Genomic DNA, 25,384 nt, shown 5'->3' on the forward strand with positions numbered 1-25,384 from the left:
GTAACCTGTGTAAGGTTTAGGTGTGAGCGCAAGGCTTCACAAAAGGTACGCTTTCCACATTCCTCTTTTAGGCCCACCATCACCATATATGTGGTTTGTTTCACTCAGTTGCACTTATTAGTTTGCTGTCACTTGAGTTTAGAACATTCTGTACAATCAGGAACAAACCATCCTGAAGTATCCTGAGTCCTTCTCCTGAAAGCAGAGTTAGATCTCCGAATGACATTTGTGTAGTCCTTCATCCTTTGAAGGCCGCTAAAATCAGTACCAATTACATTGGTTACTAGCTGCTGTGTCGACCTAACGTGCTTAAACAGCTAATGAAGATATGACGCTGTTTCTTAAATAAAAAGTTAAGATACATGGCTATCTTCATCCAGTGCTCCTACTAGTTGGAGGTCCTCTGACATCTAGGGCCAGATGTACGTAGCCTATATACATTTCTTAACGGTCCGAATTGGTATTTCGGGCTGTTAAGAAATGCAATTGGGCTTTTCTAATGTACAAAGCCCTTTAAGGAATCGTAAATTGCAATTTCTACCCTGGTTTCCTATTCTGATGTACCATGCATTTCCAAAATGTAATTTGGTCATTTGGGTGATGCAGTTACCACCGACTTGAAGTCAGTGGTAACCAGGTGCAATTTAAAAAAGGCATGTGTGTGCCCTAAAGGTGCACCCCTGTTTTGGGAGTGCACCGGGGGAACAGGCCTTTTTCCCATTGCTATCCCCAATTTTGCATTTCCTAAACAGCAATTTCTTAATAAGAAATCGCTATTTAGGGAATGCAAAACCGGACCATTGACTCAAATGCAATGAGATTTCTTAATACCGATTTCTTAATACCGATTCTTACATTGTAGAAATCGCTATTATGAAATCGGTTTTCTTTGTACATAACATTTTGCATTGCTTAAATAGCGAGTTCTATGAAGTCGCTATTTAAGAAATGCAAAATTGCATTTTCATACTTCTGGCCCCTGTTGTGCTGTAACTGCAGGCTCCTTTGTAAGCTTCTGGTCCAATTTCCAACATAGCCCTGTTAATTCACTTTCAGGTTTAGAATGGGTAAGGTGGGCTTGGGTAAAAGAGATCGGATAGATGAAGCTGTTCATACCATTTACACTACCATTGCCAGTGATTTGAGCCCCTCGGTGCTCAATCATATTGCATTATTTTGTGATCATAATAGGTTCACTGGGTCTCTTAACATAGTGCTCTCCCTCCTTCTCGACCAAGCAGAGTTAATCAAATCTCTCCTTTCAAAACCCAGACAAACTCCTGAGCTGAACTCCATCAAAAAGTGCACCTTATCCAGGCTATTCTTCTGATGATCATTGGTCTCAATGAGCTAGAGAATGCTTGAAAATGCTGCAAATAGTATGAAATGAAGGCTGCAACTCTGAAAATGTTGCACCTTCCAAACATTTCCTGGATCAGACGTGTCTTTTTCAATACAGTACAGGGGCATCTTAAGAAGCCGAATATTCCCAGGGCCTATTTTTCATATATCCATGACACAAAATGATTGGAAGCACAGGGTTAAATCCAGCTATTTATTGCGGTACAAAACCCCCATAGAGATCCTAACCCTTTCATACACTGGCTGAACAGCTACTTATGTTGAATCTTTGCTGCTTTGGTTTGTTCTTTGTGACATAAAAACCGCAAGGTATTAAATATGCAAGGCATGAAGGACTAACCAGGTTTCTGGAGCAGTCTATTTATCTCTGCAGAGAGTTGTGGCTTTTCGCTAGAAAACGTTTCTGCTAAAGTCATTTAAGATTGTTGCCATGTCTTCAGAAAGAAGGCCTCTGTGGCCAAGGCGACTGCTTACATTGAATCAAATTTTGTTTAAGCCCAGCTCTTGTCTTTTGTAGTCCCAGAGAGGACTTAACTGGCTCAAGTTTACTTGAATAGACCAAAATGCAAGGTAAAGTTGCGACCCTTCCCATTGGAAGTAAGGTAACATTCTCCCACCTCAGCTTCTGATATGGTGCTGTTAGTTTAATGCTCTAAACGTAAGTTTTAATGTTCTTGCATATCCCTTCTACATTTCTCAATCTGAAACGGGGGCAAAAGCAAAGGCTTCAGAGACATGCCAGTACAGAGGCAATGAAGAAAGCAAATGCTTCCCACTTCTCAAGCAGTGACAATTTCTGCTTGTGTGGTACCTTTTTAGAAGTGAGAAGAGCTTTGCATCATTTTCCTAAAAGGTGGTCCAGTATGTAAATGGATCTGTAACACATAGTGATAAAAGGCTTTTGTCTTCCTCCTCCTTGCGCTACAGGAAAGCTCTCTGCAGACCAAGCACACCTACCCTTCGTGTGAGTGGAGGTTGACTCCTGTAGATTCAGGACTAGGACAAAGCATCCTTCATTCCAAACAATAGCATTTGCACTACGTGTATGATTAGTTGCATGGAGGACTGTGTCAGAGAGTACCACAGTCCTTTCGCTGGTTTTAGGTTAGGTCACCTTCCACTCACTATTTTACTGGGCCCTATTTATAAATTGCATCTTCTCTTTATTAGCCTCTGGTTAAAGAAGAGCAGAACGTTTTCGGTAAAATATCATTGTTATAAAAACCTCGTTAGTGCTATGTTAGCCAAACGTATAACATAATATCCCTAATTTTAGAACATCATAAATTATAGAGTTATGGGAACGAGAACAAGATCACAAGTTAATGTTGTGTTTGTTCAATTTCAGTAGGATCTTGTTGCATTATTGACAAAGCCAATAACACTAGCCTTCCATTCTGAAAAATACGTTCAGGGGAAATATACCAGCAGTTAGTGTTAGATTCTAATTTAGTTTGCACGTTGATATCGCTAGCTTCCTGGAATGTCTCATATACTGATTTTCAGTAAAAATGCAGCATTGGTAAGTATTCCAAGGCTTCCAGACCCCTTTTATTTTCCGAGGCTCCATCAACGTTTGCGCCTTTGATGGTCTGAGTTCTGCTGGCATCAACTGCCGCCTATTCACTGCCTGTCCACAACCTGAACTCACGGCTTGTCCTTGCAGTTGCCTTGTACCTATACGCTGTTATGTTTCCTCCAATACTATTGCATTGCAGAAAAGATGTCAAAATGTCCACCACGAGGACAGGCAACATTTGTAACATAAAGTAAAAGGTCATTAGGACGAGTGGGACAATTATTTAATTGGCAATACATATCAAGATGTTTATGAATGGGAACATTGTGAATTAGGAAGCCCCCTCCCTTTAGATTCCATGTTAATCTCCACCAAATGACATTGGAAGGTTTATTGAAGATGACAGCAGAGATGTCCGACCTGTCAAAGTCCATACAAAATAAATGATTCCTATATCCCTTCAAGTATGAGCCACGTATAACATTCATCATAATTCCGTTATAGACCGTGTCTGAGAAAAGAGAATGGTTGCTTAAAAAAATCTCCCTTTTCAGCCACACCATTATTGGAAGGAATTGTGACATTTGTTCATGAAAAACTTGAACAGAGATACTGATGCTAATTACGTCATTACCTTTGCTGCCCTGAAGAAGTCTAAAAAGCTGGTGACACCATGCTTGATGCCCATTTCCCTGTAAAAGTGGTGTATAGAGGTAAATGCATCTTATGTGCTTACCAACTAGAGCAGACAAGATTAGCGTTTATGGAATGACTGATCTGTCGTAGTTTGACTCTTGCTCTAGGCAAGACTGCTGGTTTAGGGATGACAGTACTTATGTTTGTAGGTGACTATGCCAGTCCTACAGCAAATCGCAGCTGTCGTCCTAACCGTCTCGGCTCACAAGCAGCACCTCACAAAAAACCCAAACAGTAAAAGGTGATTTGTGGCAGCCTTTACGCATGGACTGAAGAGTGTGACATCTCATGGAATGTGGTGGTTAAACGGAGATTACCCCTTTCTCATATGAACAACAGGTCTCAATCAAAACAGGCAATGAAGGAGATGCAGTAAAGTTTTAATAGATTTTTATTAATAATACTGCAATCTGCGATAAGTTGCATGGGCTGCAATGATTAAGATAATGAACAGTGCAAGAAACAGAATTGTGAAAATGAGTCATTAGTACAAAGACCCCCACCATCTTGCAGTGACATAAAATGACATGAGATATGAAATATGTCTTAATACCTTAGGATGATGAACCTAATCTCTAACCTAAAGAGAGCTAGGTGTGTTAAACCTAGTCTGCCAATGCCACGTCCATGAGAAGAGCCCCCAAACCCTTTTTACCTTGGAATGAGGTCTCTAACTCCGACTCCGTAGGGACAAGAAGACTGGGTCAGCGTCAAGGCGACGTGCAGTAGCAATGGCATCTGGGCGGAATCCCTCTGACTGTCTAAGTGCATTTATACAGATCTGCTTGGACTCCTGACATAGGTCTGTTCCCAAACAATAGATAACAAAACTTGCTTGGGACAGTAATTTATAAAAACAATTCTCTCGTAAGCGTGAATAGGGAAAGTACCTTATGTGAATACCTAAAGTTTGTTTATCTTTCTCGCTTGATATTGACGCCTTAGTGTGGTGGCACTGATAACGTGAAACTAAAACATTGGCCTAACTAGAAATATGCAGCCATCTTGGAAACATATAATTAAATAATTGCGCTAAAACAGAGCAAGCTAAGTAGAGTAAACGTCACTAGGTGACGGGGGCACATTTCCGCAAGCCAGAAAGCTACGTTAACTCCTGTTTCCAATTTGTTGCAACTTAGAAGTATGCTGCTGGCTCTGAGACCTTTTTGCTTCCCGGAAAGCATTTACTCTAAAGCATCTACATAATATCCACGTTTTACATAAAAAAGACAAGACTGTCTAAGGCCTTAATGGAGGCCCAGAAAGTATGACACTGGATGATTCATCACAATGAATGTCTGTAACTCAGTCCCCAGAGTATCGAGTAATTTAGCGTACACTCAGCAGACTGTCTTACTTGTCATTAGAGGAGAGTTAGAGGTTGACGTCTTTGGAAAATGGGGTAATCACCCTTCAGCCTTCTTGTCGTAGTGAGAGAAGAAATGTTCCTCCCCTGCAGCTGCTAACCAGGAGTGACTTAGAATGAGACTCTGGGATGCGTTGGTCAGGAAGCTTAGCTTTTTACCCTAATCCCCAAAACAATCTTAAAAACAAAGATAAAAAAGAGGCACACTGGTTGGCATAGCCTTATCCAGAGCAACACTGTTTTGGCACACAGTCATAGAAACACTGCCCATTGATGGGAAAGGTTGGCTCAGAACACACCTCGATCTGCTTCATGGAAGCAGAGGGGCCGAATATGTACCACGCTCCGGGTTGTCGAACCTCCTATCATGGTTCCAGGGCAACTAAATGTCGGTAGGCTTTAAATCCTTTTTATTCCTGTAGACCTACATGCAACTGTTGTCACTTCTTGCATTATGTTTAAACTGGTTTAGTGTAACAGTTTATACTTGAGTGTAACAGCTCATGCTTTGCTAAAGCTTTAAGGAGTCCAGACTGCCTTTGTAAGATTTATCTGTCACACTAACCCTCAAAAAATATATCCATGTCCCTGACGCTCGCAGAAGGCTACATTATTTGGCTGTAAAGCAAAGAGTTGATTTTTTATGTATTTGCTTAAACTACAAACCATCACCCAGAATCCTCTTAATCTCATCTGGTGTGTCCTGATGCTCCTCAGGATCACTATGGTATGCTCAGAAGCCTTGTTGCTATAATAGGTATTCACATATAAGCAGGAGTGTGTGCGTTGATGCTCCCCCTTCTTCTAAATTGTTTAACCAGCTGTCTTTTATCTGAGACTGTTTAATCAGAACACCCACCACAAAAGTGCTCTTGAGACTCATCTATTATGTTAGTTTGGTCTGTGGCGAGTTAATTTGTGATGCCGGTTGTTCTCCAGCAGCAATTGTGGTGTAAGTTGGATTTTAGAAGTTATCAAGTTAAATCATAGGTTTGCAGGGGAATCCAATAAACTGCTTAGGGCTCCTTCTACTAGGACAGCACATGCAGTAAAATGGAAAGGACTGTGTAAATGCTCTTGGGGGGGGGGGGGGGGGGAGGGGATACAGTTTTGCCACAACTGCATCAATAACTTCCTCACTTCCTACAGCTGGTTGATAATGACTATTATACTCAGCAGAGCCGGAAGGCCAGCTTTCTTGTTGCCCATCATCACCTGAGCAGAGTGAGTAGGAGAAACTCGGATGCTTGCTTCTAAGATGCTAAACACCACATTCTATAAGGAGGCAGGCTAAAGAGGACATATCAAATCTCAGTATCCCAAAAGATTCTCACTAAACGAAACCTTGCTTCTTACTACTTTGTTCCAGAGTCCATCTTCTGTGGTGGAGAGTCCTGCATTAATTGAATGTCAAATGATGTCTCGAATTCTACTTGGACATGTTTTCGTGAACCTGAGCAATTACTTATGTATTTCAACTATGGCAACAATTAACAAGCAATCTCAAAGCAACAAATTGCAGTACAACCTTCTTCATGCTTTTCCTCATAAATACCCACAGGCCTTCAGTAAGGGGTTCTTATCATGGCATCTAGAGCAGCAATCTTCTCAGTAACATCTCTCCTGGACATTTCCATGGCAGCAGTGTAGTGAACGGGGCATCTTTACAAAGCGCTACTCTGAATATGCAGTGCACACAGGAGTCCACAGTTTGACATGTGGTGCTACAGGATAAGATTCATTGAAGTAGGCACTGTGTCCCGAATTACGTTTTGTGCACTGATAATAACTTGAATAAAAAGTATGTGAATCTATGAAAGATCAAATGCCGGTGAGGAAAATAATTACTTTTCTGTGGCTTGGCAACAGTTCTCCAGAGACAAAATTAATGCATTTATTTGCAGCCTTTCCACATCCACTCCGAACAAGAGTTACACCTTTGCAATGTTTGCCATGATAATCGGAAAAAAGCCCCCTCAGGGAATTTAGACCCGTCCACCACGTTGGCTGCATGATGGATCTAAATAATGAAGTGTGTGAGCAACACCGATTGCTACCTTAAATGTATGCCATTTCTACTGTTAAGTTACATGTTCCGCGGTTCCCCAGCTCGGTGGAGAATAATTTGAAGCACTTTAATCTAGGAATGATACCACCACTACAAAACTGTAGGTGAGAAACTTTTTCATCTTCCACATACCAAGCTCTGTTTTCACAGTGCACCTACAGCATTCCTCTTATTATTAGCCCAAAACTCAAACCGGAAACAGTCTGTATGTTGACTATCATGGAACATTTTCTAAAGGTAAATGTGACTTCAGAGCAAAAGTATCACACTAGGAAAAACACCATTGTTTCGTTGTGTATAAACGATCTCCTAGTGCGCAAAGACATGGTTCACCTCTTGGAATGGGAACTAATAGTGACTCTTCCTCTCATGGTTCAACGTGATGTCCTAAGAAGAGCACTTGAGCTGGTAAGCTGTGTAAATGCTTGAATGGGCACTGACGTCTTGGGGGCTGCTAAAATTTTCAGACCTGTAATTACTTGTCCTCTGGAAAAACATTGTATTGCTACTTTAAAAAAGGCTACCATAATAGAGGCAATTCTGCTTGACTGTTTTGGTCAAGCGCTCTGTTTCATCCTTTATCCCCCACACTTGTGAAGGACTTTGATTATGGCTCTACACCAAACCTTACTTTGGAAGATACTTTTAGTATTTTTGGAGACACCATCTCCTTTGATACTCTAGCGATTTAATGATCAACTGAGCGTAAAATTGCTCAGCTTAGTCAGTAACTTAATTCCAGAGGTATTGAGATAACATGTCAACCTATCTTCAGTTCTGATCAAAAAGCTTTTAGCCCTGGACATTCGTACAAAACGAAATGGAAAAGACACTTCATTTGATGCCATTATGAAGGCCTGTCTTGATTTTTCTGTATGATGGGCGATGTATTACCTCTGAATTCTCAAATAAACCCATCAGACTGCCTGTTAGGTTTAGTAGCAGGATATCATGTGGCCTCCCTCTCTGGAGACATAGACTGCAAGAAATTGAATATTTATGTAGCCATCTTAAATTAGGATGTGAAGGAATCATCACTTGGCTGGGGCAGGCATTTTGTTCTATGTGTTAACCATAGACCTCACTGAGCTAGTGCTTATGTGAATGTGAAGTTTATTAATAAATAATCAATCAATAAACCAGAAGAATGCTGTTCCTATAGAAAGTAAGGAGTGGTTGGAACCTAAAGGTCAAGAGGGAATCATTTTGATCAAGAACTGGTGCCCTCACACACCCAAGTGGGTGTTATGCTTCATCATAGGGCTAGCTCTTTGTCAGGCCGCCGCTGCATTGCCCGACAGGCCCCACGAGAGGGCTCTTTTTCAGAGATCTTTTTGTTGTTCCTCCGCAATGGGGTGGGGGGGGTTGGGGGGTGGGGAGGTGTGTGTAGTATGTTTGAAATTATTCAGGACAAAACTGATTCATGTGGTTGATGATTCTGAGGACAATTCCAGTCATTGTGAAAGTTATGACACAGTGAAGCGCTAGATTGAATTTATAATTATTTCAATGCAAGTGGATCCTCAAAGCAGACAAGCAAAAAAAAAAAAAAAAACTCCCAGTGATAATAAGCCAACATGTGTTTCGCCCCCACCTAGCATGGAAGCCTGGGGATTTTTCAAGGCGTTATGTATGGAACGCTGCAGGAAAACGCAGCGTAAGGTCAATGACCAGACAAGTCAGATAGGTCCAACATTTAAATCTGGAAGTAATCTGGGCGCAATCCAAAAATAAACTGCTTCAAGTTACAGGTTCCCAAATATCTACAGTCCTAAATTCATTGCGGTCCGACTGAATCAGCGCATTCAATCCGGTATGTTTTAGGCCAAAAGTGCCCATATAGAAAAGTAATACTTTATGGTGTGAGGGATTTTAAAATGTACTTTTAGTATATTCACACTGCTAGAAGAACTTGATTAGTTTATTCACTTTGATGGTTAGGATGGAGACACAAATATTCCCATTGTTACAAAATCCATTGGTTGATTAATTTTGGTCTTTAAACGTTAGTCTGGTTGTATCTAGTTTCCCATGTTGAATGTACAAGAACGCATATAGTTCACCTCAATGCTGCTACAGAAATATTTTTGAGAACATGAGAACCCACGTCTTTTGTGGAAATGAAAGGATTTGCATCTAGAGTTCCATAACACATCATTTTGTTTATGTGACACTAATACGGGGCTGAATTTCGTCATGTGCACATTGGCAGCAGAATAATTTGTCCGGCAAATAGATGGTCTTCCTTCTGTAACTATGTTGTGGTGCCACTGGGAAGTCCTTTGTAGTGGAAAGAGGTGGGGGCATAACTATTGTGTGGCATTACCTTGAAGCAGGCAATAAACAGGGCTAGAAAAATGTACTCGACCACTCGCTATGGCGAGTTTTATTTAATGAGGTCGAGCTATTTTTAGTTTCCACTCTACCCTTCTGGTGAGTGGACAAAGAACAGGTGTTCTGTTCAGTCAGAAACAATTAACAATTAAGATGCGTTTAAATCTTATTCTCGTCACATTTGCTCTGTGTTTAGAGACAGAGGCCAAACGTCAGTTTGTCTTCTTGCAATGCAAATACTTTCCTTTGTGACTGCAGAGTTACAGGATTTGGTAAGGTGAACTGTCTCACTTATGTGAAATGAAAGGCTTTTGGTATCAGGTGTTTCCTAACACACTACATTTATATAACTAAGTCAACTTTACACACATTTCAAAATATATTTCAGTAGCTGTGAAAGACCATTTTTTCTACTTCTGTGTGATGAAAAAAATATTTTAATAGAATGCAAAAAAGTCAGAGCACTTTACTTGGTGATGTGCTTATGATAAATGTTTTCTGAAACCTAATTTGCAGAGATTATTGTTAATATACTATATAGTTTTATAAGTAAAGCTGCAAGATAGTGGGAAGATTTTTGGACATTTCCTGGAAATTCACTGTCTGTAAATGACAGTGCGCTACCACATCATGCTTTAGTAATATATTTATTAATAGTGAGTGTTTAAACATAAACTGAGAAACACTCCTTCCCTGATGGCAAAGCTATTAGTAAACTAAGAGGCAAGTCATGCATGGATCATACCCTATACGTGGACTAGATTTATTATACATGGGGCGAACGTTCCGTGTATTTAATCAAGCAAAAGATATATATTTTTTTGCAGCAGCAGCAGAAATGCTGAACTCCTATTTGCAGGTGCACTCATGTGAGAATGAAGAAAAAGGCGACTGTAAAATACAATATTTGCCTATGATCACACAATTTGAAACCCGTTTCTGGGTCCAAGTACATTGCAGTTAGGTCAAGTAGATTATTCAAGCTACTTGACCTGCAGGTCTAGTAACATTTTTGTGATTTTTTTTTGAGGCCTGATAAAGAACTTCCTTTCAGATGCTCAGGTATGTACGTTATTTAAGCACTATTCACAAACTGCATTTTGTAGAACGTTTAGAGTACTACAGTAGTACTACTTACATACTACGAAATGGTGTTAACAAATACATATGTGGAGGTCTCAGCTCTTCCTGTCTTTTCTGTCTAAATACCTCTGACCTGACTGCAGAGATGTCTACACATGCTCAAATACATTTTAGTAGTAAAGGTGGGAAGGACAGGGGGAGTGACTGGAAAATGAAGAATGCTTACTACTAAATGGAAGGGGGATTGAGAGGAGTAATAAAGGGGTGAAGGAGGGCTAGGAAGGGATTCAGGGAAGAACATGCACCCCTCCCAAAAGACCAAGCCTGTTCCTAATCACAAATGGCACTTCTAAAGTTACTACAGCCAAAATAGACCCAAAACCCTAGTAAATGTACTTGAGCTAAGACCTGTAAATAAGCCAAGCACAATACGTGGCTAACCACTTGACCTCAAACTCCAGTAATGGAGAATGCAACTTAAGATAGAACACCATAAGAACTAGTGTTAAAAATAAATACGTTATTTAGACATCTTAAAAATATTTATATACATTTAACAAAATGCTTAAGAAATTATCAATAAATTAAAAATCATTATTGATTTATTTTAAATTATTTAAACATTTCATAAATAAATGTATCATTATTTAAAAACACTATTGCATAAATAACGTTTAATAATTCAATACATAAATACAAATTTTACCTATAAAAATAGTTTCAATTGTATTTAATATGCTTACATAAACATGTAATTAATATTAAGTTAATGCTGTAGAATATTTTAATGTTGTTCTACATTTAAATTAAATATCTTAAATTAATTTACATTAATGTTTAGCATAAAAACATTTGACTATTTTTCTTTAAAGTTCAACAAACGTTTAAAAAATTCCCTATACTTTGCCATCGGGAGATCCCCGCCTCCAATCGAGCCTTCCGTCTATGTGTAAAAAGCTACCATTAGCAAATTTACATTTGCAGATTGGGCTCCACTCCTGTTTTAGTTGATAGAGAACTGTAAATAAAGTTTCACTTTGAAATGATGAATAGCCAAAAGTAGTTAATTTGCTACAAAGAGTAAGAAGAAATTTTGTGTAGGCTTGCGTGTCAATTCAACTTTGTGAATAGGGGACCATTTGTTCATGTTATTGAAGTGGAACATATTTAAGTAACGTATTTGCTTTTATTTATTTCATAAGTAACATCTAGTCACTCCTATGGCTAATCATGATTGGCATGAATGATAGTTCTTGTTTGAGGCCATGGCTGTTGGAGCACTGAAGTTGTTTTGTTTCTCGTGTATTTAAGGAGACACAATAATAGAAAGTGGACAGCACTACTGGGAAGTGAGAGCCCAAAAGGACTGCAAGTCATACAGCATCGGAGTGGCATACAAAAGCCTGGGAAAGTTTGATCAGCTGGGAAGGACGAATACAAGTTGGTGCATTCATGTCAACAACTGGCTGCAGGCTAGCTTTGCTGCAAAACACAACAACAAGTCCAGAGGGTTGGAGATGCCAGCTCCAGAAAGGATAGGGGTGTATTGTGACGTAGATGGAGGTATGTATTTCCTTCTCTCACCCATTTATTCTTGCACTTTTTGTGTGCATCTTTGCATTTTCATTAAAGTTAAGGGCAGCACAGACCTAGGAATATTTGTTGAAATATGAAAGATGCTAAGTGATTTCTTGTTCTAAAGCTATAACCTGCTTTAAAAATAAAACTATATTATTTCTGTCTCGTTCACACTACTTACACATACACACCTTTAGGTGTAAGGACAACAGAAGGTAGAAATTATAATGGCAGCTCATCTGTTAAGAAAAGTAATTCGTGATTCCTTTAAAAAAAAAAAATAATAATAATGATAATAATAAAGGACATTGGACAGAAACCATGTCCATAGGAGGAGACATCACCACAACTTGGGGGCTTTCATTGAAAGCAGCACTTTTAACGTGGAAGAGGAATCTTCAGATAAGCAGACCATATGAACTAGAAGATGTAAGAAACTAGATTATTATTTTGGGTGGTTAATTACCAACCTATATGAATAATTGAACCCTCAGTAACTAAATTACACTAAATTAACCTGAGCCCAGCACTCTGTAGCTATGGGACAGTACAGAAAGGCTTAACTTAGGACAATGGATAAATTATTTATGCAGTACCAAACAGTTATGAAGTCAAAGTGCAAAAAAATAAAAATCCAAAACTGAATTAGAAAAATAGAGCTAAATTAAATTAAAACAAATAACTCAAATGATAAAGTCCAATTATGAGAACCAGACATATGATTTTTTTAAAGTTTTAAATAAAAAGAGCACCAAGAAGCACAAAACACCACTGATAGTTAATGGTCATGGTAGACCAGGACCTAGCTGCAGTTTGATGTAGACCACAATGGAGCATAGGTCGGAGACAATAACCATGTTCGTCCTGGTCAAAGTTTTTACCTTATGACTTAGGGCCTGAATTAGAGTATGACGGATGTCCCATCCGCTGTATTACGATCCCATTATAGCCAATGGGAATTGTAATAGGGCGAACAGGATTTCAGTCGCTTTTGTGACTGAGTAACCTGTCCACCAAACTCTAAATCAGGCACGTAGTCTTTTAAGTCCCAGCCAACCACAGGAGTGCACTTCTAAGGCCCCAGGACCCTTAAGGGAGGCACTTACAGACTCACAGGGTGTCAGGCAGAGGCCAACAGCAGGGTCCATACCAGGTCCAGTTGCTACTGGTCACCTAGGTACTTCCAAGAAAAGGCCTCTTAAAGCTTGTTATCTGCCACTTAGCTGCCAGTAGTGCCATGTCCACGAAACGTGCCTCAGTGCAGGTACTCTCTGATCTCAGGTAGAGCCCCAGTATGCAAGTTCCCTTGTATCCCAAAATGAGCATACTGTTAATGACCTAAGCCAGTGGTTCCCACATTTTTTTCGACCAACATCTCCCTTGACCTGTTGGCCGCGGCTCCCCATTCTTTTACTTTATTTTGGTAGGTGGGAGATATGGAGATATAAGTCTGACCTTGGGAATACTTCAATTTTCCCCCCTGAAAATAATTGGGATGAAGCCGATGAAGGTATTATAATCATCAATGTAATGTTAGCATATCCACTGTGGAACCCCATGCATTGTCAACGACTGACTGGAGGGACTGTTACTGCATTGTGATGTGCTCTTTAAAGAGGTACGCCCTTAGCTCATTCTGGAGCAGGATTTCTGAAGCCCTACTAGATACAGAAATGTTGCTCCCTGGGTTTAGAGTTTTCATTTTTGCACATTACTGCCTTCACTCTGATGGTACCAGGCTGTCCTTTTTTCTTGGCGGTGTGATCTTTGGGACTGAGGCTGAGACTGAGAGACTTGAGACTGAGGTAGGTGTCCAGGGTGAATCCAAGCAACTTGGTGATGTATGAACGTTGAGGTCTGAACTGGTCTTGGTTGATGCCGCTGACAGGTTTGGACTAGCCATTGCTTGTTTTTCTTGGCAAATAGTAACCCCTTGTGTGGCTGAACTTCAGATCGGTGCTTAACATCCTGCTCTGAATGGAGGGGCAGTTATTGCTTGTGGTGTAGAATGCCTGGAGCAGAGAACACTTTCAAGTAATATGACCTTTACCCAGCATGGACTGTAGCAGTGGCCTCTCTCTCTGTGGTGCACTCCATAGGATCCCAGGCATGTTAGCTTCCTCGAGCAGCATGTCTTTGATACATGACTCTGCAGTATGAGCTTTGTACCAGCAGCACCCTCTCAGTGCTGTTACCATAGCACTGTGACTCCCCTGTCTTGCCGCCATTGCTGAAGAACTCTTGCAGTGTTATCTTCCTTCCATTAGTGACCTGATAGTGCTGTAGGAAACCAGCAGTGTGAACTTCCTTCCAATAGAGATGGGCAAACCAGGCAAGACCGGAAACTGGCTCCAGCCGAATATCCACAGTGGCCCTGCCATTGCCCCATGGAACTAGTGACCTTAATTGGAGTTGGACCCAGCACCCCCGGCAGTGCTTCTACTCCTCCCTAATGTAGTTCTTAAAAGACAAAGAAACTGAATACAGGACAGCTAAGTGGAAAACGGAATTTGAATGAAAAACGTGTATTGAACACTCAATTTGTCAAGGTCAAGGGCTGTAATCTGAGCACTGCCTCTCTGGGATCTCCTGCTATTAACAGGACAGAGGAAAAACGAGGCAAGGGGCTTCGCTTCACACACTCATTTTCCTTGGACAACTAATTTGAAAGAGCCACTAATTAGGTTTGTTCAGGATGCATGCTATTAAAAAACAAAACAAAAAAAAAACTCTTATTTGGTTTAACTGAAATATGCTTCACGTACATTTGTAGTCCAGGCCTTATATACAGTGGTCATGACAAACTGACATTTCATGCTCACTCATGGCAGCATAATCAGGGTATAGGAGTGACTGAACTCTGTTAATTGTTTTGAGGTTTCTTGAATGAGATTTTAGTTTACTGCACACATTTAACATCTTGAATCCTGGTTTTGGTTAAAGACGTTTTACTAAACACATACACATGAAAAATGTCTTGAGATAAACCATCTATGCATATGCACAGAATATAATATGCTACTATCATGTTTGTGTAGAGATAGGGGACTTCCCCTCTTATGAATTATGTCCCTTCCTCACACTCAACAGTGGTAATAAACAGCATATTTGATTCTGTGCATGTGAAAACATACATACTACACCCTTAAATGCTGCCTTATCTTTGAATTACCAATGCTCTTTGTGATATAATCAATTTAGCCAGCAACACGTTCCGTTTGCTGTAAAACTCACTTGCCTAAAAACTTGGTTTGTACATTAGTTTTCAGACCACATAACTTCTTTCTATCCAACATCTATAAAAATAAAATATGAGGCTCCAGAATCTAACATATAAAAATATTGGTATGGTCCCAATACACAAGTTCCAGAAGTGACGACTCGCCTAATAATGATAACATGAAGACGGATGCCCCATAGAGAGGAAAACCAGCTCTGTATTTAAAAACTCATTGAGATTAAATGGGATGAGATACTGCTGTCCTTTTTGTACGCTGCCTAAATGTAGTAGCAATCTCTTAAAATGTTATGCATTATAGCAAATGATTTACAAAAAGCCATCTTCACACCTTATAGAATTGCACAACAAGTAATGCTTCACATATTGGTGGCCACCTACTGACGCCAACCAGTAATCACATGCATCCTGACTCCCTCGTCCACGATAATCCACATTGACGGATATCATAATCCAGGAACACAATATGCACATTGTCCACCACATTATGTGAAGCACTGATATTAAATGTATATGTTTAGGCTATATTCAACACTTTCAGTCTTGGCAAAAGTTAATTCTGGTTACATAGCCCGTGGGTTATGTCTCGTTTCTGTAGATGCAGTACTGATGACAATCAAGAGCAGACTGTCAGTAAACCCACCCTTCCATCCCAAAGTAAATTCCCAAATGAGCAGGATTGTTTGGAGCGTTCAACTATGGAATACCTAGAACCTGGTTGTGGGACCATTTACATACACTGTTACCAGCATGCATTGACTCGGTAGTAAAGGATACAGAAAGTGACTGTGTAAATGCTTGAGTGGGTCAAAATACATTACAAGTCAACAGTATCCGAGATTGGTCACTAGGATATGTACAATATTATTAGAATAGTCATTATAATTATTATTTTGTCATTTTGGCTGCCCTTCACTTTTATGATTTTCTTCTTGTTATTCTGCTTTCTGATTGTTTGGTTTATCGCCCTTCTTATTCGGAGTTGTAATTCTTAATAAAACACATTTTTAAAACCAATCATAAGATGGATGATGTTGTGACATGCCATTATCATGAAAATAAACTAAACTGCTTTATATTAAAAAAAAAAAACATTTTGCCTTCATGGTTGGTGAACTTCACGTTTGTGGACACACTGTTATCTCAGTCCTCGGCCCTTTTACAAGTATATTTAGTGTTATCAGATAGGCCTTGGGATCAAAAAAAATCTTAACAATGCTGTGCAATAGTAAGTATTTGATAACTAGTGACGATTCAGTGAGAGGAGCCTTTTTCTTTATAAACAGCCCCTTTTCTGGGACAGAAAGGAGCTTGTCTAACCGGTGTGAGACTGAGGTGCAATCGGTAACTTTTATCAAGGAAATTGCTTATATCAAGTATATCCCTTACATGGTAGGAATTGGGAGTATCTAGAAAAATCAAGATTCTGCTACAGATAATACTGTGCCTACAGATGGTTCATTTTGGACTGCTTCAGATATTTTCTTGCTTGACCACACATTACGTCCTGTTTTGTTGCCGCCATCTACCAGGGGAGGGACATGACCTCTTTTGAGTCATCTCACCCAGATTAAGTGACCGTTTTACACATCACTCCTACGCAATATTACAAATATTAGGGGCCTTCACATTAGAACACATAAATAATTCTCTCTCACAGGTATCCAAGACTAGAGAAGGATTATATAAGAATAGAAAATCATTCTGGTTTCAAATATAATCAGAAAGTGGAAGTTTAAATGTCTTCTGGATGAACCAAGAGAAACTTTGGTTTGTGAATAAACTAGAAGAGAGTTTCTGAAAGCAGTCACTGCTCTGGAGACAGATGTGTTTTGAGACTGGAGAGATCTGAATGGAGCAGATGGAGTTCCTGCTTTTTAGTTCTCTTTTTGTCTGTGCAAGATATTGAGTAAATTGGCCTGTTATGGAGGTTTATTTATATGTAGTATCTTAGTAGGCTAGACGTTCAGTTTCGTGAACCCAAGGTAACCTAGGAAAGTAGTAGCAGTTTTTTGCTTGATAGGCCACAACACTGTTATTCTGGCTCACTGCGATCTGTTCTTATTTTGTCCTAAACATGCTGTGGGCAGCCCTAGCAAAATAGACATATAGTTGTCCATCTGGGAACAAAGTATTGAAAGACAGATGCGAGCATTAGGACGCTTCATTTGTTCTATGCAGAAACCAGTGTGTTTATAGGGTTGTTTGGCAAAGGGGCTACAGGTATTCCAAAGCACTGTAACTCATATATATAATGATTTGCTAATTGGGGTGCATAGCACATAGATAATAAACTGCCTTTAGGAATACTAGTAGAAAGGAGCTAACCTATGAAGGGTCTGATAGACATTCTTTAACAGGGTCAACTGAGAACTCAGTGTTGAGGAAATTTGTTAGAACTACTGAGACGAAGGTGCCAGTGGACACTAGAAACTCTTACTTTGAGATCATTGGGAAAAACTGATATGGGAAACATCAGTTATTTTGCCACCAGAACAAGGTCTTTCATCGTCCAAATATGTTGTCTTTTGAAAATGAAAGGTTGCAAAGAATCTAATTCTTTCTCGCAAAAGAAATTTTGTAGGCCAGAAATACGGGTAAAGAGCTGCGCTCTATGCCTCATCCAGGAGGAAAATAGTAAAATTGTATCAACTCGGGTGAGATGTTATAATAACAGTTGGTATAGTGTATACTGCAAACTGAATTGGTTCCACACAAGCACTCCTGTCATTGAGTCTTCTGCTGAATATGCTCCCCTTTAGGTTTCAAAACTCTGACCTTCAAGTTGCATTGATCTCTGCAGTGAGCACATGGGTCTACTAAGTCTTGTATTAGACCAGATGTCTCCAACTAGTCGATTACGAGCTACTAGTATCTCCCAGCCTTCAGAGTAGCTCACAGTCTGGAGTTCATTTTTAAGTAAGCACAAGGTCACAATTTCCTTTTAAAGTTGAGCATAGGCTTTGTTTATTTTACATTATTATCATCAAGCTGCAGATAGCAGGGCCTGGAAATTAGCAGTGCTCAGTCAGATTTATGACAGAGTCTTGGACTGGGTCACAGAGGTGAAGAACAGAAGCACTGAGGTATTTAACTCTTAAATAAAAGTCCTTGTCAACACAATATTGGAGCCTGAGAACAAAATTATGTTTCTGATTGCTTTTCAGTTGAACATTAAAATGAAAAGTTACCCTAATGATTAAGTTAAATCTTCATTTTAATTGTTCCCCATTTCAAAGTGTCACATTTACAACCGGCAGGCCTATTGCTCCCAGTGGCCGGTTAACACTGTGCTATATGTATAACTGAAAAATACATCCAAATTTAAGTGAAGAAAAATGTTCCATATTATGAACGTTTTAACAGAACATTTTTCTGCACTTTAATATTTTTCCCATTAAAAAAAAAAAAAAATGGTTTTATGTCTGTTATGTATGTAACTGTGCCACATATGACGAAAGGCATCCTGTGCCTCAAGTCCGTATGACATCGGCTCTCAGTCACCCATGCACTCATATCACATTAATACGCACACATTTTCATACATTCCCAAAGGCCACGTTCTCAATGAAACACATGACAGCCCCATGATAGTGCCCCTAGTCAAAGTATCTTGTTTAAGCCATAATATCTGGCTCTATGGACATTAGGCTTAACATTAATGAAGCTGGGCGTGAGTGTGTCTGGTAACAATACGTGAGTTGTTTAGCTTTCAGTAGCTCACAATAGTTTTCATTGATCAGCAGTAGCTTTAACTACAGAAAAGGTTGGAGACCCTTGTACTATACACTAAAGGGAGAGCTTGATTCTTGATGGCTGACCTTTTTGAAGTTTGTTTAGAAATGATTTGCTTTTAGTAAATAAATGTTTTCTTTTTTCTTTTAGGTCAACTCTCATTTTACAATGCAAGCACGAAACAGTTACTGCATACCTTCAAAGCAAAATTTACCCAGCCGTTAATACCCAGTTTCATGGTTAGTGTTTGGGGATGAGTTATAATTGTGAAGCAGTGCACATTGTCTAATGTTTTGACTTTAAAGGTTGGCGTGCTTCAGATAAGAAATCCATAAAAAAGGTCCTGTGACTCGTTAGGATTGTAGTAATTTTTTGTGGAAAAAAAAAACACATTGCACGTGCATCTGTACCTGAAGAAAGCAGAGTTCTGTCTGCTGGGTTTGTTCTTACACCTCCAAAAGTTCAAGGTGCCAACAGGTTTATACATCTAGCATTAATACATATGAATACTTAATAGCTAAGTCATGGATATCTGTTGGTTCCCACATCAGAAAAGTGAGAGGCAGATATGCAAAAATGGGCTTAGATGGAAATCACAAGCATACATATGGAGGTTAAGAACAGGCACTAATTATTAACAATAGTTATTGTTTGTGGAGACCTGGACATTCTGTTGATAGATTTTGATAGATATTTATCTTTTGGCTGCCCATGGGTTGGGGAGGGAGGGTGAGAGTGGGGGAGGGAGAATTTAGAGAGGGGGTAGTTTAGGGATGGTAATAAGATTTTACTTTACCTTTTTTTTTTTTTAAGTATAAATTTACGCAAAACAAACATTAAAATAACATTTTCGTTAGCTATAGTAGTATTATCGTAGTTTACATTTTTTAAAAAGCTCAGCAATTCAGTGAAAAATCTAAGGTTAATATGACGTTATAGTTAGATGAAAATGTCAGTTAAAACATAACCTTTTAAAATAAAAAAACCAAGGAAATTGACCACTTATATTTTACTGATCTAACTAGAACTTGTGCCACCAGCATGCTCTACTAATGACCTCACGTATTGCATTAAAAATGACATGTTCAATGCCATCATTGATGACATCACTGATAACATCTCAAACGGCATCATTGATGACAACACTCGGAATTGTGGGCACAAGTTGTAGTTGACTCAGTAAACTATAACTGGTGAGTTTTCCGTGTGTGTGTTTTTAAAAAATGTTTAGATTACGTTTTAACTGACATGTTCACCTAACTATAACGTCACTTAAACTTTTTTTTCTTCATTGAACGTGTGCTTATTGGTTATACATCCCCAACCCAGTGGCATTCATCACTTCGTAACCATAGTTAGGATCATGGTTGTATAGGAAATGCATTTTTTGTGTTTCTAATAACTTTGGTGCAGTTTGATGAACCTCCATGAAACTTTCCACAAAAGTGATACTTCTTGACTAGTTTGCCCATGGAAAGTGTTGTGGCGATCTGTCAAGTGGGGGCTGAGAAAACATAGGAGGTCCCAAAACCCATTTTCCACATCCATTTTTCCATAGGAACTTTGGACATAGCTACAGTCCAAACCACTGAGCAGATTTACACCAAATTAGGCAGAAAGCTAGATATTGATCTAGAAAGAGTGTGTTTTGGTGTAAATCCATTTAGTATTTTTTGAGAAATGAATGCCAAACAAAATAGTATATCTAGGGACACAACACAGAGCTTTTGCTGATCCAACAGGACTTCGGACTTAGGGCTCAGCCCTGAGTCCAAGAAAAATTAATAAAATGCAACAAAAGAAATAGGACCCCTTGGCCTAGTGGTATGGTCGCAGAGAAACTCCGTCTTGGCCAAAAGCTGTTTTTTTTCCTGCAAAATTAGGAGAGGATCTGCAAATCTATGGCAAAAAAGCTTAGGCTCCCCTGCATCTTTTGAAGAAACGTCCCCTGACCAGCTGGGGACCTTGGAGGGGGGCATGTAGGGAGGCCATGGCAATGCTATTTATTTTTAGGGAGAGGACCCCCCCGAGCCTCTGAGAGACCCCATCACCCGGGGCCAACATGTAAATAAAAGGGCCCCTCTCTAACTTTTGCTTAGTTTTAAATAGGTATGCCAAGAGATAGAATATTAGATAATCACGTTTGTTGGGCCGAATCCCTTTTGGATTCCATACATGAAGACTAATCTAAAAATGCCTCTCTACGCAATCCCTGTGCAGTTTTTATGTCTCATTTTAAAACCAAAAGCTTCTTGTGGACCATATCACAACTTAGAGTGGGCTTAGAGCCTGCCCACTGCTTACTGGTCGACTTCTCTCGCTTGCTAGATTTGTATTTGTTGGCTTACCTTCCTGTTGTGTTTGTCCCTCCCTGGAGCAAATCCTCTTTGCTGTTTTTTTTACTAGATGAAGTTGTACCCTTCAGCTGCTCAGATTTAGGGAACTACTTTTGTTTTTTTCATTAAGTTGTCTATAATTTTGTGTTTTCTTGCTGTCTGTCGTTTTGTGCTTCTTCCTCCTCTCAAATATATGCCCATACATATTACTTCGCCTCCCCCAACCCGCTTCACCGAAAAGCCCACCCCTTGCAGTACTTGTAATATTATTGGGAAGGTCCAACAGCTTCCATTTTCTGTTGGGACGCTCCACATTCTATGAAGTGGTTTTGTGTGCCTCAGTTTCTCCCTTTCCCCTACACACTACCCCGTTCCTGTTCTCAAACCCATGTGGTCATATATTTATTTATGTGCACCAAATTCGTCATCACGCACGCACACGCCTACAGAATGAAGTGTTCTGCAGCTGCGGCCACGTCCTTCTACCGTTTCTCTCTTTTTCGGCCAAAGGCTTTTTAGGTCGGGTGCACAAGTGCTCTAATGTGTTGTGATCTATCTGTGGGCACTTAACCATGTCCACCGCACGCCCATCACTATTACTCATTTGTGCGCTTGCCTTTCAAAAATCCTTTGTTACCATTAGTAAATGCTTTACGTTTGTCCCTTCTTAGGGCAGTTTTATTACTGCCTTGTTTATTTTTGCAGATGCTGCACAGCATCGGCAAACATTATTGACAAAGCCAATAGGTCAACAAGGCCAGACCTGTTGGCTTTGCCAGTGCTTGTTAGATCAATAGACCAATGCACTGTCATTGGACCATCCATTATCCTTTAATTACAAATCGAACACCAACTGGTGCGTTTAAATTAGATTTCAACAAGGCTTGACGTTTAATGTGGCCATTTTGCTATCTAGGAATCTTAGGTTGTGTTGTTTATTTAGTATGCAATTTTTACATACCGTGAAATTTTGTATTAGTGGGTTCAGAGTACAGAGGATGAATATATGTAAATATTTTGTCTCTCGTCCCTAGGTTTGGTGTGGTGGACTAACATTACACACAGGACTGCAGGTACCAAGTGCGGTGAAAACTCTGCAGAAAAGCGAAAACGGAATGAGCGGTTCAGCAAACAGCCTCAACAACGCTGCTTAGTGTCATGTTCTGCAGTTTTCAGAAAAGTGGGCGGGGCTTTGCTCCAGCGTGAGTGGGTTTGTTTGTTGTTTACCTTCTGTACGGTCACCTGACACAGGAGTTTGTGAGCAAATGGATCCAAAGGATTTCCTAACCGGCGTCTCTGCTGCTGCTACGGGATCCTGGCCCGGGAGCCCACATCTGGAGTGTTGGCTGAACTGTTTCCACGCACGTGATAGAGAACTCCTGTAGAGGCTGCGGTTGTGAAGACTAGGTGACAGGAATGAGAGTTAGGCTGCGTGCTTTCATTTTGGCCTTGGTTTTTGGGATTTTTTTTTGTCCTGGATATTCTGGTATTTTTTTTCTTATCGGTTTAAGGACACAACATCCCCAGCGCTGGCAGTCTGGGTCTGTGTCCGAAAAAACATTCTTTGAAACATTTGTTAACAAAAAAGCTCTCAAATGCAAATACATTTCACATCGAGTATTTTTAAAGACTCATTCATTGAAGTGATGGTATTTGGGGAAATGCCCAATGTTGGCTTGACAATGGTGAGGACACAGATGTCTGTAACCGTCTGCTGCAAAGGAAGACAGATGAGACACAACAAGCCAAAGCTGGAGTAGACTTGCACTAACCTCAAACAGTATGCTGTAGCGTGACTCCTTCAGTCTGCTTTGGAGTTAAATAAACGGAAAAATTGTCTATTTGTCGTCATTCTGTTGCATTTCCCACTGTCACGATGTGCCTTTTGTAAGGGTCCACTTTTAAATATATGCCACGGAACACTGTTGTACGTCCTGTGTTATGTCCGATTAATTTCTCATGCACAAACCAACCAACCCATCAGTCTAACCCACAATATTGAGCATTCCCTCCTCAACACTTCCTTCAGTGTTGGAATTCAAGCTTCCATCTGGGTTACTACATGATTTTATGACAGTGGTAATACTTGGCAACCACACTCAACCCAGGGAGTGGTATTTCAGGAGCATTTCTGCACTTTATAACGAACGTGGCGGAATTGTCATGTGAATACTGTTTGTTGTAAGAGCACTCACTATATTTGACTGGGTCACCAGGCACTGGACGACTGTGGTCACAAGAGGTGTAGCGTTCTGCCGTGCACCGGTCTGCTTGATGCGGTAACAATGCATTTTGCATTTTAACATTGTCCCAATACATGCTTTAGTGCACCAGTCTTGGAAGGCCAGCTTCATAAATCTGTATTTTGAGCCTCCGGCTTCTCTGACTCCCCTCTTTGTTCTAGAAGCCGAAGTAATGTTAGCGCTTGAAACCTAATAGAAATAATTTCAAGCGTGCAAAAACACAGCTTTCTTTACAATGTTCTAATAAAAATGAATGAAAACGAACACATTTTATTTTGCCTTTTATTCACCTCAGTTGATGAACCCTTGGTCATTGTGAAGCTCAGTAATTTCACCTTTTCCAATAAGCTCTATGGGCATAGTGGTAGGGAAAACCTTTGTCTCCCCTCTTTTTTAGTTAATTTTTTAATGACTTTGGAGGAGTACAGCCGTTCTATCAAAACTCTGTAAAATATCTCTTCTGTTTGTTTAACAAAGTATTGCTTGTTAAACATATTACCATCAAAAGCCTTGATTACAAATGTAAGCAGTGTAAAAGTAACGTATGTCCTAATTATGAGTGGTTAGGTTGACCAGACCCAGTTTTACCAGGTGTAGAAGAACGGAACAGTTTTTTCGACTGGTAATTCTGGCTAGAATGGATTGCACGAGGCTTTGGATGCAGCAGAGCCTAGTCTCATTCTGCTGTTTTTTGGTTTTACGGGGGCAGCATATAATGCTCGAGTGTCCCCTTCACTCTTATGTAATATTTGACTGAGAAACTGCAGAACTATGAAGCAGCCATCTCTGAACAGACTTCGGTGATGTGTTTTTTTTTTTTTTTTTTTAAATAAAAAATACTACCCATGTGTGAGAGCTAATACCACGCAGACACAGCTCGCATACTGTTCACAATCTTTGTATTTTTTCATAAAGAAAGGCTCATTAATAATCATAATCACACATATCTGGGATACATGCAGCGAGTAATAACTGTAATCAGAAATAAATGTCTTGTTGGGGCAATGTTTTCTGCATTTTTTATCTTGTAGTTTAATTTAAACGGTTAAAAATCCATAGTAACATTTAACACTGCTTCTAAGTATGCACAGAATAATACGCACATTGAAAAACACATAGAACATGGCTTTTATAAAATATGCTTTAAAAACAGCTGTTGCCCAAGTAGGCTACTTTATGAGAAACCTCTCAGTTAACAAGGTTGCCATGTCAGCTTGAAATAAACGAACACATTAAAATCAGTGACCTCTGATTTCAAAGAAGTTAAATAACTATGCAAAATAAGTGTAGCATATTCATTAAGTACATTAGTAGGTTATTCGAACCAGGATGAAACAGTCAGTGGTGACCATAAATGCACTTATAATTACTCATCTTGGTTAAGTCCTTTCAAATGTTTACTTTCCAGTATTATAGCACGATCCTGATGCCATGAATTGCAAAAGTCCTTTAACATTTATAATTTTAGTAATTCTGTCAATTACTGAAGAAATGTAAGTAGTCTACAGTCTTTTAAATGTCCTTCAATGAAGTGTCATAATGTTGGCTAGGTGACACCAGCATTTTGATGGCAAAACATGTTTGAATAGATGTTTCTTTAAACAAAGTTGTGCTGCCCACAGATTGTGTTTTACACAGACATGATAATATAAACAACAAAATACATTTAATAGATGTTGGTACTTCTGGTTCTTCTACCATCAGAAATGTCATATGTTGCTCTATTCGTGCACCCCTGGTATCTGTTGCAATGCATACTCTTTAAAAATTAATGTTGAACTGTAGTCAGGCGTTTGGATTTTATCTTGCAACTGTGTTTTCGAATG

General features: G+C 39.6%; 1 protein-coding gene across 7 annotated transcripts in view; it reads left to right on the top strand.

The window, feature by feature from the left end:
• Positions 1-23,154, top strand: part of FSD1L (fibronectin type III and SPRY domain containing 1 like) — a 254,699-nt gene extending 231,545 nt beyond the window's left edge. For all 7 annotated transcript variants that reach the window (XM_069239766.1, XM_069239774.1, XM_069239791.1 and 4 more), the window contains 3 exons: positions 11,740-11,991; positions 19,130-19,218; positions 22,350-23,154. In XM_069239766.1, the coding sequence (XP_069095867.1) occupies positions 11,740-11,991; positions 19,130-19,218; positions 22,350-22,469 (461 nt within the window). In that variant the 3' untranslated portion in view covers positions 22,470-23,154. The remainder of the gene's footprint in view (positions 1-11,739; positions 11,992-19,129; positions 19,219-22,349) is intronic.
• The last annotated feature ends 2,230 nt before the right edge of the window (positions 23,155-25,384 follow it).

Source organism: Pleurodeles waltl, chromosome 1_2 (assembly GCF_031143425.1).
Source record: "Pleurodeles waltl isolate 20211129_DDA chromosome 1_2, aPleWal1.hap1.20221129, whole genome shotgun sequence".
In the NCBI taxonomy this organism is placed as follows: domain Eukaryota; kingdom Metazoa; phylum Chordata; class Amphibia; order Caudata; family Salamandridae; genus Pleurodeles; species Pleurodeles waltl.